The sequence below is a fragment of the Orycteropus afer genome, unplaced genomic scaffold (genome assembly GCF_000298275.1).
Source record: "Orycteropus afer afer isolate SDZICR_OR568_19922 unplaced genomic scaffold, OryAfe1.0 scaffold00015, whole genome shotgun sequence".
Lineage (NCBI taxonomy): Eukaryota > Metazoa > Chordata > Mammalia > Tubulidentata > Orycteropodidae > Orycteropus > Orycteropus afer.
This window is the reverse complement of record NW_006921602.1, coordinates 13980058-13995539: the sequence shown is the minus strand read 5'-3', so window position 1 is coordinate 13995539 and position 15482 is coordinate 13980058. Positions and strand designations below refer to the sequence as shown.

General features: G+C 41.6%; 1 protein-coding gene across 1 annotated transcript in view; it reads left to right on the top strand.

Annotated features, from left to right (window-relative positions):
• TLN2 (talin 2) overlaps nucleotides 1-15482 on the top strand; it is a 278945-nt gene that overhangs the window by 255347 nt on the left and 8116 nt on the right. The window contains exons 50-51 of the mRNA XM_007958215.2: nucleotides 1767-1872; nucleotides 2957-3081. Of these exons, the coding sequence (XP_007956406.1) occupies nucleotides 1767-1872; nucleotides 2957-3081 (231 nt within the window). The remainder of the gene's footprint in view (nucleotides 1-1766; nucleotides 1873-2956; nucleotides 3082-15482) is intronic.

Here is a 15482-nt window from a genome sequence, read left to right as displayed (position 1 = left end):
AGTGGGAGGAGAGCTGTTGCATTGTGGTAAACTGTGGTCAATGACATGAGACAAGGTATATGTGAACTGCTGTATGGAAAGTGAATTTGCTCTATAAATCTTCACCCAAATCAAAATAAAATAAAAAATAAATAAAGTTAGAAGACAGAAGAGGAAGGAGGATGGAGATAGATGCATGTGAAATGACTCTCTAAAAGCACTGAGTAATAAGTTTGAGTGTATAACATAATGTCCTCTATGCACTGGTATGTCTGGACTGGTCACAGTATAACGCTTCATTTTCTCAACCCCAGATTTTTATTTTTATTATTATTATTTTTTTTTGTAAGCTTCCTTTGTAGTCATAGTTTGACAGGGTTAGGCCTGACCTCCAAAAGCCATCTTTTCCAGACTCCTGAGAGGAACTGACATATCTAGCCCAGTGGAAGAAAGCATGAGGTACCAAGAAGGGAATTAACATGTAATGAATGCTTGCTGTGTTCCGGGCATTGTGTAAGATTTTTCCCATGTGTTTTTCCATCTGATATGTACACAGCCCTGAGGGGTAGGTATTATTCCAGTTTTTACAGATGAAGAAATAGGTTGAAGGGTTCAGTAATTTGCCCAGTGTCATAAACCAATACCAGGTGAAACCAGGTTTGAACACAGGTTTATCCAATTCCAGAGACCATTCTTCATCCCCTACTCAGAGGATCCTAAATAGACCCTAGCCAGGCAGCTCTGGTGCTTCTCCCCTGGCTGGTGTAACATTTCTAAGTCTGGACCTTTCTGCTGTGAAACATGGGGAAGAGAAGAAGAAAAGAGTGTTGGAAGAAGAATTAGGAAAATTAGGAAGGAAGAGGATGGTGCAAATCAGAATTGAAATCCCGGGTAGAGGGTGGTGAGGACCTCTCATCCCATTTGCTAGGTCCAGTCTTTGATAGGAGCTCTGGTAGTGTAGTGGCTAAGGCACTTGACTGCTAACCAGAAGGCTGGCAGTTCAAACCCACCAGCCACTCCTCAGAAGGAAGGTTGGGCAATCTACTTGCATAGTGATACCGCCTCGGAAACTCAAGGAGGGGTCGTTATGAGTCAGGACCGACTCAATGGCACATAACAACAGCAACTACAACATTCTTTGATGAATTTCAGAAGAAATTAGCAGGGGATATCCTTTAAGTTGAATGGGAGTTTGGGGTTTTCAATTCCTTTTTTAACACTAGAGAAAAACAAAAAACCAAAAAGCAAATTTTGAAATAGTTTAAAAGAGGGCAAATGAGCAGTTCTTCTCCCAGAACTTGAAGTCAAAACCCTGAAAATGGATTGTTCTTTCTGGTTCTCTGTTAGTTGTTGCTCACTTAGGGGTTTTTGCCTCTAAGACCCCACCTGGGTCAGTAATTCCCTATACCCCTGTTTATTTTGACACAAGCACCAGATAACATGGGACTTTTACACTCATTCAGAATGTTCTTACTTTGGGAATTTTCGTGGACATGCATATGTTTTATGTACCTCCAGGACTTTGTCTCCTTTATGACCTTTTGGAAATAATGTGGGATGGGACCTTAGAGATAGCCCTGACTGGATTCAACTTTTCATTTCTCCCACCAGTAAACTAAAGCCTGGGGAGTCTTAAGTGTTTCTCCCCAAGATTCTGAAATCACTTTGGGACAGAGACATAGCTTACACCCAGAATGTCCCACTCCATACTCACCAGTAAGGGTGTTCACTCAGTCACATGGTTACCACCACCCCCTTAATGCATTGGACCTATTCTTTACTCATAGATTCTTCAGAAACCAACCCCAGAACTCAAGCATCAGTTGGCTGCTTTCTCCAAGCGGGTCGCTGGAGCTGTGACTGAGCTTATCCAGGCGGCGGAAGCCATGAAAGGTAAATTGGATTCTCTTGCCTTTTCTTATTCTGGGTCAGCAGCACCTGTGCCTCTCGGAGACAGTGCTAGTACAGTGGGCTGAGCAGAGCTAGTACAGTGGGCCAGTGCAGGCACTTGCTTGGCAAATAGAGTGCAAAAAGAGTATAATAAGTTACTTTAAAAAAAAAAAAAAAAAAAGCAAATGAGTATAGATTTAATTTAAAAAGTAATATCTTCCCTCTGGTGGCATAGTGCCTAAGGCATCTGACTGCTAACCAGAAGGCTGGTGGTTCAAGCCCACCAGCCACTCCTCAGAAGGAAGATTGGGCAATCTACTTCTGTAGTGATACTGCCTCAGAAGCCCAAAGAGGGGTTGCTGTGAGTCGGATCCAACTCCATGGCAGTGAGTTTGGTTTTGTTTTTTGGGTTTTTTTTTTTTTTTGTATCTTTCCTGAAGCAAGCCTTCTCTGAAGTCTTTGTATTAAAGTACTTTTGATTAAATTGTGTAATCAATTTTATGTGTATTTTCATTCATCAAAATACGCATTCTCTTTCACACAATGCCCTTATGTTTAGAAAATGGTGCTGAGTACCTTGTTTGCATACCCCTTCATGGTTAAAAGGAAGCAATCAGCCCACTGGGAAGAGGTTTATCTCATAAATTTCCCTTTCTTTGACTTGTGATGAGTGGCTGGGTGTTCCTTACATGCTCAGGAGAAGAGAATGTCCAACTCTGTGGTCAGCATATTCTAGAGTCTCCTGAGGATTCTAACTTACATTCATGGGCTTTAAGCTAGAAGTCAGAATAAGGCTCAAGCTAGCCCTGGTCCATGAGATCTTGACCTTTGAAGCTGTTATTGATGGCTGATTCTGTGGTAGAGATGTGCAGACAACCTGATTTAGGTTTAGAAACCTAGGACCAGGCAGGCTCCCTGTATCCAGATGATCTTTGTGAGAACTAGAGAGACGATCCCTTAGGACAATGCCACCAGGCAGTAAGCTCATAGAGCCACCCTCCATGCATATCCAGACATTGTTCTTAATTAAGTCAGTGGCCTGCTGTCTGCAGCTACCAAGAATGACTCTCTTTTGGACTGATTTTAGGAACAGAGTGGGTGGATCCAGAAGACCCGACTGTCATTGCAGAGACAGAATTACTGGGGGCTGCAGCATCCATTGAGGCTGCTGCTAAGAAGTTAGAGCAACTGAAGCCAAGAGCAAAACCAAAAGTGAGTGTCCCTTTCTGGTTGCTTGTCTGATGTCCGTGGGTTTTCTGGTGGATCGCTGTTAAATGGGCTAGCTGTACTACAGTGAGCTTGTCTCCTTCCTGGTGGTTAGACTAGCATTGGAGTCTAAGAACCAACAAGCTGCAAACCTGCTCTACCCGCCCATCACCTTTCTACAGGATATAGAAAAAAACAATGGATGATTCTCTCAAGTTAACCAACCAGAAAAACACCTCTGGGCATCCAGAGGAAGAGTAGGGCCATTAATAATCTTGATTTTGGTTCTCTTATATAAAACAGGTGTTGGATACTCCCCTTAGAAATCCCCTGTTACTGAATATGGAATTGTCAGCTTCTAACTTTCTGGTTTCCATTATGCTTTCTACAGAGAAATAGGAGTGTTGGGTCTCTCTTTTCTTAAAGTCAATAGAGAACAGTGTGACTCATGAAAGTATATTCATTTACAGATTTTTCCAATATATGGTAGAGATTGTGGTTGGCTGCTTGGTGGGTTTTTTCCATCTAAGTTTGTCATCTAGATAAGTGTTTAGAACTTGAGATTGTGAGTATATATTAAAAGAAACTGCCATTTAAAGGGAAAAAAAAGCTATCCTTAGATTAGGCAGTAGGAAGGGCAGCTATTAAATAAAAGGATTATGGGCTAGTGCTGTCCAAGGGCAAAGGCCAACTCTGTTAAGAACTTGTAACTCTCCACACATGCACAATTACCCCATCCCCAATGCCTCTCTTCTGCATGAAAATGTGTAACTAGGAGCCTCTTTTTCTTTCTATTCAAGCAAGTTCTCCCTGGTACCTATAAACCTCACCCACCCCTAACAAGGACCCCAATACATTAGAAGATAAAAATTTGGCTCCTCCTGTCCAAACAAGTTGAATCCCCCAGTTTATGCTTAAAATTTCACATTTTTTATAAGACCAAAGAATGAATACTAAGCACTGAAAAATACCAAACCATTCAAAAACAGTTCCCAGGCCAGTGTTGTATATAAAATAAACAAGCATATAATGAGTCTAATTAGCTTGGGAGCATTCTTAACACCATGGAATTCTTAGACCCAAACTCTTCATAGTTGTTCTAGGGTATAGGCATTTCAAATATTAATTTCTCGTTAAGATGTAACTCACAAGTCTTGGTTTCTGATTTTTGGGTTTGCCAGGGTTCTCTTTGCTGGCTTCTAACATAAGCATTCTGGGTTGTCTGAGTTTGTCACTGTTTTTTTTTTTTTTTTTTTACAAGTTTAAGAGCAAAGTGTGGGTAGAGAAAGGAAATTCTTTTCCTGGTTAAGTCTTGGTTTCCCCTTCATAAATCAAGTTAATTGTAATGAAAATGTACTATAAACTTAAGAAGCAACTATTGACTAAGATTTAGAGGTTTGGTATTTAAGCTGTTTTTCCTTTTCTTTATGTGCTTTGTCAAAAGTGGCTTCTCTTGGGAACGATTCTGTTTACTAATGCCTAGACTGTGTCAGTGACACTTTCCTTCTTCTGGAGAATTAGCCTGATGCTAATTTAACACTACTGCTTCACCATATTCTAAGAATTCCCACTCTTTCCCTTTGTCCTTTTGCAGGGTCCTTCTGAGCTCTTGAGTATCTCTGAATCCTGGATTCCTCTGTCCAGCCATTTATTTGCTTCATGATTCTTGATCTGAAAAACAAAGTTATTAGAGTTCTTACCCCTTAGGATGGTTGTTGTACCAATTAAATGACATGTAATAAGACTGAGTAAGTGTTAACTATACCACCATAGTTGTCATCATCATCACAGATCTGTGCTCCTGGGAACTTTAACCTCCTCCTAGGATAATGCATGAAATAAAAGTTACTCTATAGACCCCTGACCTGATGGCCTGAACAACAATTTAAAAAATGAAAAGAAAAAAACATAGTTCACAACAATTGAGCACCCGTTATGTGCCAGGCAGTCTTCTGGTGCTTTCTACATGGATGAGCACATTTGGTCCATGCAACAAGTCCAAGAGGCTGGCACTGCTATCATCCTGCTGAGTCCAGGGCTATGAGGGGCGGATTACCTCACCAGGGTCCATCTGCCATGATTGAGCTAGGAGGAGTGAGAGAGAGTGCTAGATGGAAGTTCCAGCCCACTATCAGTCCCCTTGTACCCCCACCCAGTGTTGGAGAGGCAGTATGTGGTTTACCTGTGCTCTTTGAGACATTAATTCTACCTCTGGGAATCTGTCCCGAGGAAGAAATCTGAGAGGAAGAAAGTTCTACATCTGTGAGAAGATTGTTCCTTGCAGCCTTTTTTGTAGTTGTGAGATGTTAGATGGGACTTGGGTGTCCCTTTGAAAGAATGCTGTGCAGTTATTTAAAATAATGGTTGAAAGGATTATGTGGCATGAAGAAGATGCTCATGCTATAATACAAAGTAAAAACAAAACAAAAAACTCAGGATGCTGGAATTAATGTTCATTCTTATTACAACTCCATAAATATCTATGTATGAAGAAGAAGATAGATGAGGAATGTGCTAGAATCATGGTGGAGTTAGGGTGATGGGGGAGGTCTGTGTTTTGAAATTTTAGAAAACTAAAATTTTCAGAATGACAGCACTTAAATTATTAGTGTTTCTGTTGGAGTGGGATGGTGCACACACCCTACAATACCCTAGGATCACTTGGCCTTTGTACTTAAGTGGATTTTTATGGAAACGTAGAGGAATCCTTCAGTTAAAGGCAATGTGAACATAAGCTGTTGATTTGAGTCCTTTCACTTCAGGTGAATCTCATCTTCATACCAGGAAGGATGCTTGGTGCTTCTGGAATGTTTTAGGATGGGCTGAATCCTTCCTCTCCCCAGTAATCAGAGGCTCCCACCACATGGATTATATTATATAAAACTGTTTTGAAGAAACCAGCGACCTAAACCATGGGCTGTGTGCCTGTCTGAGAGTGCCATCTGTACTGCAATAATAACGGTGTAAAATAAAATACCTTTGCCTTTTTAAAGGAATTTGTTTCCCCGGTTTAAAAGAAAAATTAAAACTCCCAGGCCAACATCATAGTCATCCAGCTTTGTGGAGGTTATTTGTTTCTCCCTGGCCCTCTCATATAACCTTAAAAATGAAAAAAAAAAAAACATCAGAAAGATACTATAAATAAACAGTTGCTACAACCCTCCTCTCACACACATACTCAGCATAAAGTGAATATTAATCCTTCCATAACTGGGGGGAGGGGGGCATTTGCACTGTTTTGGGGAATAGTTTTGAGAGAGGCAATGATTTTGTTTAAATTGTTCTGCTCACTGCATTCTCAGGTTGCCTGTTACCTGTGTGGCTATGTGCTCACTTTGGCAGCATATGTACTAAAATTAGAGTGGTCCATGGTTTAGGAAGATGATTGCCAGCATAGTGTCATCTCTGGCCCTTGCAATTTAAGCATCTCTTTTTGTCTGGAATCTCCTAGAGATGAATTAACAAAACAAATTTGCACTGTTGAATTCACCTTTTAGTTGGGAAGATGGTATGATGGCAAAATGAGAATATCCATGAGCCCTGGTGCATGTACCCATAATATTGCTAATGGCGCCGTTTCCACACTTTGCAGACAGACCTGTGCCTCCAAAGACAGGTAAAGGAGTGGCTGCACTGGGTGACCACGCCCTGCAGCTATAACCTTCAGTACTGTGGCTATTCTCGAGCTCAATCAAACCTGGATGCCTTTTCTGCAGGCCTCTGTGTGATATGTTTGATATATTAGGTTGTTATTTAATCCAACTATATATCAAACATATTCCTACAGTGTCTTGCCCTGTCTCCGGGGGTGCCTAATATAGTTTGTAAGGCAACAGGGAAGAATATAATGAAAACACGGTAGATTTAGAAGATGGAGTGCTTGTTACTTTTCATCATGTTATACATTCCATTTCTTCTTTGAGACCTATATCAGTATTGCCAGATTTCTTGTTTATTATAGAGACAAATCACGGTTGTTGATGTTTCATAAGGGCATGAGATACTATATACAACTCAGTGTTGTGCGGTAATTCTTCAGGAATTTGCTTGGGAAAAAAAAATGGAAGGTTTCAACACATTGTTTGTGGCATGGGATAAAAGTTAGATTTATAACTTCCAGACCCATTTAGATTTATATCTTATTTTCCTTTTGGTTCATTTGGATCCTGATCCTCAATTTAGTAATTAGTAATTTTCCTGATCAAGGTTTCAGTTAAAATTCAAGAAGCACAAATCAACCATCTTTAAACTTTCTCTCCACTCCTAATGTATAAGCCAAATGGGCCACACCAGTTGTGTGGATGGTGGGTCACTGGCTTTATATAGGTACTTTGGCTAGGCCTAAACATATCTAATAAAGATCATGTAATGTGGACTGTACTCTGTCGTTGAATTTCCTGTTATGGGTTAACTTGTCAGCAGAGGTTGATAATATTTAGACTAAAGTGGCAATCACAGAATAAATCTGCAGCCTAATTGGCTACAGCAGGAAGTTGGGGATTATGATACAGAAAATATTTTTTTCTGACACATAACAGTTCTTTGGTTGGTTTTGACCCTTCCCTCATAGAACCTGTGAAGTATGTGTGAGTTCTTTCTAAGCTCTCTCTGAAAAAGAAGTTGTGAGCGCTGCTTTCTAGAAACGTAACTGCTTTGCTAATAGCTTAGCTTTTCTGGAGAAAAAGTGCTATTTCTTAAAGTGTGTTCTTGAGGATATATATGTAAGTGACAGCTCCCCACTGATAGCAAGCCAGTGGTTTAAGCTGGTTGGTCAGGAAAGTGCCCCTGGACATGTCAAGGAGCCTAGTTGCTTACAGGCAAATGCATAGCATCACAGTCACAGGCAGCAGCAGTAGCAGTGTGTAATTGACAACATAGGGAGGGAAAATGCAGTTGTGGAGCCCCAACTTCAGAGTTATAAAGTGAAACCTGGCCTGGAGTCCTTTTCCACTGATCAGTGGTCTGTATGTGTCAGCCGAGGCTCTTTCAGACTGTTTTCAGGATGCTGCCAGAATTACTTCCAACTTCAAACATCTAGAGAACATTGGTTTACATTTTGAGACCAGTTAAAGTTGTTTGACCAAAATGACATATGACCATGGAAAAGAGAGGCTACAGATTACTGTGAATAAAGAAAAACATGGTTTTGAGAGGATGTTAGATGAAGCTCATCTACTTAAATGACTATGACTTTCTTGTGTCTTTTGGTAATTTTGTTGTTGGCCAGCATACCTTCTGTATTGATTAGCATTTTGTTGTTGTTGTTATTTGCCATTGAGTCGGCCCCGACGCATAGCGACCCCTCCTTGGGTTTCCGAGTCAGTATCACTACGGAAGTGGGAATGCCCAACCTTCCTTCCGAGGAGTGGCTGGTGGGTTTTGAACCTCCAGCCTTCTGGTTAGCAGTCAAGTGCCTTAGGCACTATGCTACCAGAGCTCCCATTAGCATAGTCAGTGGGTAAAAGCAATCAGATGTTCAGGAAGAAGGAAGAACAAATACAGCATTTTTTATATGGCTAAATTATGGGCTTTGGGCTCATCTTCCACTAGTCAGTACCAGGTCAGGAGATGTTGTTTTGTGAGGTGCTGTCAAGTCACCTCTGACTCATAGCCACCTTATGTACAACAGAACGAAACATTGCCTGGTCCTGTGCCAGCCTTACCATACTTGCTATACTTGAGCCCATCGTTGCAGCTACTGTGTCAGTCCATCTCGTTAAGGGAGACATCTAGGGAGTAAAAAGCAAATGTTGCTAAGAACTGGGTCATTATGTGTTCCCAAGTACCTCCCCACCACTGTAGAGTGGTCAGTCTTGTCAGACTCTCCCAGACACATCCAGGATGCATATTGAAGGTGCTTAAGATGTAGCAAATTTATCTTAAATCTTTGAAAGAATTCAGTTATCTTCTCTTTGTCCATGCTGCCTATGTAGACATTCAGGTGCCCTTCTTGGTTTTGTTTTGAGAATCAAAATCTTTAAGGTGTTTTTGTTTTGTTTTTTCTCCTTTTAGCATAAATAGTGATTAAAAGGTGATTTCAGTAGTATTAGTTTTTATTTAGAAATTCTAATAGCATAGTGCCTAAGGCACTTGCTGCTAACCAGAAGGCTGGCAGTCCAAACCCACCAGCCGCTCCTCGGAAGGAAGATGGGGCAATCTACTTCCGTAGTGATACTGCCTCGGAAACCCAAGGAGGGGTCGCTATGAGTCATGTCCGACTCAATGGCACATAACAGCAACAACAGTTTTTATTTTGGGGAGGGGAGAAAAAAATGAATTCATAAAGCACTGGGTACCATGGGAAAACAACTCCCAAAATATTAGTCATGCAATCCTGAGCCTTTTCCAAGGGATAGTGCACAAACTTGCATTTATTCCACATCTGCATCCAGAGGATGGTCCCTCCCCAAGTCACAGTCATAAGCATTTGACAGGTACTGTGGCACCTACTTTGTCCATTTATGGTCTCCCTGGAACCTTCCCTGAGATCAAGACAACCTGGGCGGTCAGACCAGCTGTCTAGGTCTGGGCTCTTGGCAGTTCCAGTTGTTCTGGGAGGTTTCACTTTTATCAGAGCTACTAAAGGTGTTGGTCCTCTTAAGGACAACCCACCCATGGTCTTCCAAAAGAGAAGCTAATCTGGCTCTTGAACACTTTGGGTCTCAGGGCACAGGCTAAAGCCTCCCCCAAGACTCTTCATAATTCAACAGCAGGAGCAAGCTGGTAGCAGGCAGACTTGCTACAAAAAGTTGAAACATGACTTCCTTTTCCATTCAAGCTTCTAACTGGCAGAAAAATGCCTCATTCCTGTTGTGAAAGTTCTAGATGTTGGCCTCTTACCTCCCTCACCACACTCCCCCTCCAGCCTGAACATTCAAATTATGTGTGAAATATTCACATTTTTTTAAAAAATGGATTATATTCGAGGATTGATTTTTAAGTTTCTGATGTGATATGACCCTATTTTTAATAGCAAGCATTTGGCAAAACTTTTAGTAATACAGAACAAAGCACAGTTACTACCTGGAAAGATTGTACTAAGTTTAGTTAGCCAATTGTGAGAAAAGCAGTTGTCATGTTTGTCAGCCATCAGCAAGGCACTCCCTCAAAGGAGATTTTCAGGGAAGGGGACAAAAGTCAGGGCAGTGACCCTTTGGCTGCCTCTTGTGTGTACCTTTGGTTCCTTGAAGCCTTTCCATAGAGGGATCTCACCAGCCCTCTGACTCTTTAAAAGGTGAGCTCTCCAGAATAGCAACAAAAGGAAAAATGTTAGCAAATGGGTGTTTAGACCTCTCTCGAAGCTACCAAAAAGCAAAGGTGAGGATAAATCCACCCTTGGCTGGAATGTGTTAGACAGTCGTGGAAAGACAATTAGTAAGAGCCAGTGGTGATTTGCACTAGGCAGGTCTGCTGTTAAAGACCTCTTTAAAGTATGGAAGAGCAAAGATGTCACTTGGAAGACCAAGGTCCTCCTAACCCAAGCCATGGTATTTTCAATCACCTCATATACACGTGAAAGCTAGACAATGACTAAGGAAGACCAAAGAAGAATTAATGCCTTTGAATTGTAGTGTTGGTGAAGAATATTGAAAATACTATGGAATGCCAGAAGAACGAACATATCTATCCCGGAAGAAGTACAGCTAGAATGCTCCTTAGAAGCGAGCATGGCCAGACTTCATCTCATGTGGTCAGAAGGGACCAGTCCCTGGAGAAGGATATCATGCTTGGTAAAGTGGAGGCTCAGAATAAAAGGGAAGGACCCTCAACAAGACAGATTGACACAGTGCCTGCAACAATGGTCTCAAACATAACAAGGATTGTGAGGATGGCACAGGACTGGGCATTACTTCGTTCTGGTGTACATAGGGTTGCTGTGAGTTGGAATCGACTCAACAGCACCTAAAAACAACAGTGGTAACCTGCCCAGTATCCTTTTCAAGTGGATTGGAATGGGGCAGAGAACATCGTATAAAGGATGAGAAGATAGATTCAGTTCTTGGAGGCTACAGCTAAAGCCTTCATGAGGGAAAAACCATCAGCAGATGGTAATCTTGTACAGCTTGTACATCTGTTTACTCTTTCTCCCAACACTATTTTCATGGAAGTAAGAATGCCCCTTAGTAAACTGCCACTTAATTTACATTTGTATATGCATAACTAAATGTTACAAACTGTGAGTGACAATTGAGGGATCCAGGCAGAGTGTACAATTAACAACCCACAGCCTTGAGACAGGACAGGATCCAGCACACCCATGTGAGTATATTGTCCCCTATAATTTAGGAATGGACAATTGTTAATATGGATGCTCACTCCATGTATTTTTCCTTCTCTTACCATGTTAAGTTGTCCTTTGCCTGAACTCTGGGATTTCTGTGACTTCATTTTTTAGTGCATACATTCATTCAACAAATACTTAACACATCAGCTCCTTTCTGCCTGATTTTGTGCTAGAAGAACATAAAATTGAATAAAACACAATCCAGCCCTGGAGGAGACCACCCTCTGGTAGGATTAAATTAACTGGAGTTTATTTTTCTTCATCTAGGCCAGTATTTCCCACAGAGTAGGCCTCAACCAGGGTCCCTGGGTGGTGCAAACAGTTAAGCTCTGGACAACTAGCTGAAAGGCTGGCGATTTGGAAGACAGGCCTGGCAGTCTGCTTCAGAAAGGGTCACAGACTTGCAAACCCCTATAGCAGTTCTGCTGTGCACACATGTGGTGGCCAGAAGTTGAAACCTACTCAACAGCAACTAACAACAAAATCTATAACCACTTCCATTAGAAACCCCTCCAGGTCTTGCTTTAAAATGCATCAGACTTTAAGTTTGCTGCAACCTCCTGAAAGAGAATCTGGATCTTTAACCAGATTCGCAGGTGATTCTCTCAGTGAGGACCATCAATCTAGCCTGTTTAAATGAAAGCATTTTCTTATGTTCTTTGCCTTCACTTGATGCAGTATATACACAAGATTGATTAGTCATAATCTTTAAAATATTATTTTAACAGTAAGTCTTCCCTAAGCCAGAGGTTCAGATCTGAGAGACCTTGATCCCATCAGTATAACATCTCAGCTAAAGAGGATCTTAAGGGACCAACCAACCCACTCTCTCTGGTGAGCAAATGAGAATGAGAGGCCAGTGAGAGGAACCTGACCTCGGACACTCGTAGTACCTGGTCTCAGACTCATCTCCAGGGTCTCCTGGTAGCAGCTCCATATTGCTGTTCTTCTTCTCCCAGTTTCCCCTCTACAGTGGAGATTGCTCTATTAACAAATCCTACTTTTTAATTGGGAGCTCTGGTGGCATAGTGCCTAAGGCACTTGACTGCTAACCAGAAGGCTGGCAGTTCAAATCCACCAGCCACTCCTCAGAAGGAAAGTTGGGCGATCCACTTGCTTAGTGATACCATCTTGGAAACCCAAGGAGGGGTCGCCATGAGTCGGGGCTGACTCAACAGCACCCTTTATTTAGGAAAGCCCTTCAAAAACCAAGTCAATTCTGTTTCTCTCTTTTTCTATAATGTGGTTACACTCATGTCCTCCTTTCCTTCTCTGCCCACCCTCACAACCCCTCTTCCAGATTCCATTCTGGCTGCTGGTGGGAGACGAAACTAATGGGTAAACTGAGTCTCCTTCGCTTAGGGCAATCCTGTTTACTCCTGGGTTAGAAGTTGTATACAAGGATATATTAAGTGTTGGTGTTTACTTTTAACAAGAGCGATAAGGTGGGTGGGCAGACAGAAAGATAGGGGTGATTTCTTTTCCAGCACTGGATCCAGCAGACAGAAGCAGGTCTCATCATGGGGCCCTGCCCAGACCACAGCACATGATCATTTCCCCTCCATTCTCCCAATCCCTGTTGACATCCCAGGTAGCTTTGTCACACCTTTCTTGGGAAACTTTCCAGTGCTTTCTAATCAGAGTACATGTCTCCCAGAGATAAGGCTCTCTTCTATGTCCATTTGAAAGTAGAAATGCCATGGAAAGAAAAATAAGTACTCATCAAAGAGCATTATAGCACTTGCCATTGCAAGAAAAATCTGTGGGTGTCAGAACTATTTCCAAGTTGACTATGTCAAGTATGTGTTTAAAAGAAAAAAAAAATTCCAGGGCAACGGAAGACGTGGGAAGAGCCCTTCAAATCCATTATAATGAGATAATTCTGTCAGCTCTATCCATGCTAAGAGTTGGCACTCAATTTTAAGGAAACTCTCGTTTTTGTGAATCTTAAAATTTGACAAGTCAAAAATCTGCTGACCAGGTATTGCACTCCATAATGTAGACTTAGACTTGGAACCCATAGTGCCTCTGTGACCACCTAAGTCTAGAAAGGATTTGAGGAGGCACCAAGGGCTTCCATTTCCTCATGTGCAAAATGATTTCCTAGTACTGTGATCTAATATAAAGAGCTCTGGTGCTGTAGTGGTTAAGGCATTTGGCTGCTAACCAAAACGTCAGTGGTTCAAACCCACTGGTCACTCTGGAAGATATATGAGGCAGTCTGCTTCCATGAAGATTTCCTTGGAAACTGTGAGTTGGAATTGACTCTATGGCAGTGAGTTTGGTTTTAGTTGGTTTTATCTATTACATGCTTGACTTTCTTTTACAGAATGAATTTCCAGAAAAATTCTTAATCTCAGGGTCATTAAATACATAAATGCATCAGAACCTAATGTAATTTCTTATAGACCTACGTATAAGTACCTTTTATTCCAGAGTGTCTTATAATGAGTCATTTTTGTTTTTCAGTAAACAAATTCATTCTCCACCACCATTCCAGTACTTGTACCCCCCCCACCCCCCGCAAATAATAACAAGAATCCGAAATCAGTCTAGTGGAACTGAATCCAGTTCTGTTACATATGCTGCTAGAGAAATGAGAAAGAGTAGACAGCTTCTATCTCAGGACTTATTGTAATGCTCCTGTGTTTCTTCAGATGCATTAGATGTGCATTGAAATTTTATTTTGATAATATGGGTTATCAGAGATGAGATTGGCATCTCTTATGGCTCATATTATGCCCATTAGGAATAGGAAACAAAGAGAGTTGAGTCTATCCTGTCTGATGTTTCACATGGGACTGTTAGCAAAGCTGCTTTGAGCCTCTGACGCTGGGATCATCTAACTAAATCATGCCTCACTGATGCCTTCAGGGCTGACTTAGGCTAGAAAAACATACCATTTTGGAGTCAAAGGAATTTAGGTTTAGCATCTCATTCTGCTTCGTGTTGCTACATGACCCTTGGGCCCAATAGCCTACCTCCCCAAGCCTGCATTTTCTCGCTGAGATAATAAAGATAATGATCACTACAGTATAAAATTATATTTCTTTTTTGGGGGAGAAATGAATAAGGTAATATGCATGGACGTGCCTAACAAAATGCTTGGCACATAATGTTGTTGTTGTTGTTGTTATATGCCGTCGAGTCGGCCCCGACTCATAGCGACCCCTCCTTGGGTTTCCGAGGCAGTATCACTACGGAAGTAGGATTGCCCAATCTTCCTTCCGAGGAGTGGCTGGTGGGTTTGAACCGCCAGCCTTCTGGTTAGCAGTCAAGTGCCTTAGGCACTATGCTACCAGAGCTCCTTGGCACATAATAGGCACTCTTAAAAAAGGGGGGAAAAGAAAAAGTATTGTTGTCTGACCATCCACTCTTAATGCCTTAAGAGTGCCAGCTTCATCTTCAGCATTTAATATTTAATATGGAACTTAACCAAATTGATTTAGAATAATAGAATGTTACTGCTGGAGGAGACCTTAGAGATCATTTAGTCCAGCTGTCCCAAGTTATCATGCTCTACCCACCCATCCCCAGACCACAATCTTTATACTTGCCTCATACCCCCAAAAGTTTCTCTTCTACTTCCTGGGTTATTTTGGCAGCAGAGGACAGGGCAGTGGTGAATTAGACCAGAGCTCTGATGGCCTGACAACACCTCAGTGGTGTCCAATGATCTTCCCAAGGTGGAGCCATGCCTCAGTATTCCAGGTGACTAAATGAGTTCTAGAGCTCTGGTGGTGTAGTGGGTAAAGCATTTGGCTGCTAACAGAAGGTCAACAGTTCAAACCCACCAGCTGCTCTGTGGGAAAAAGATGAGGCAATCTACTTCTATAAAGATTTACAGCCTTGGAAACCCAATGGTGGTCACTAGGAGTTGGAATTGACTTGATGGCAGTGGGGTTTTTTAAAATGAGTTCTACCTTGATGCCATGTTGCCTTGATTTCTTTTCCTCCACTAGGTGAACTATGATTGGTATATAATACTCTCCTTGCTCAGCCATGGAAATGCAAATGCTATTTTCTTTTTGTATTTTCCCAAGAAAAGTAAGGTATTTCAAAACTAGTAGCCCTCTTTACCTTTTTTCAACCCATTTTTTAGCTTTACACACTGGAAAAGTAT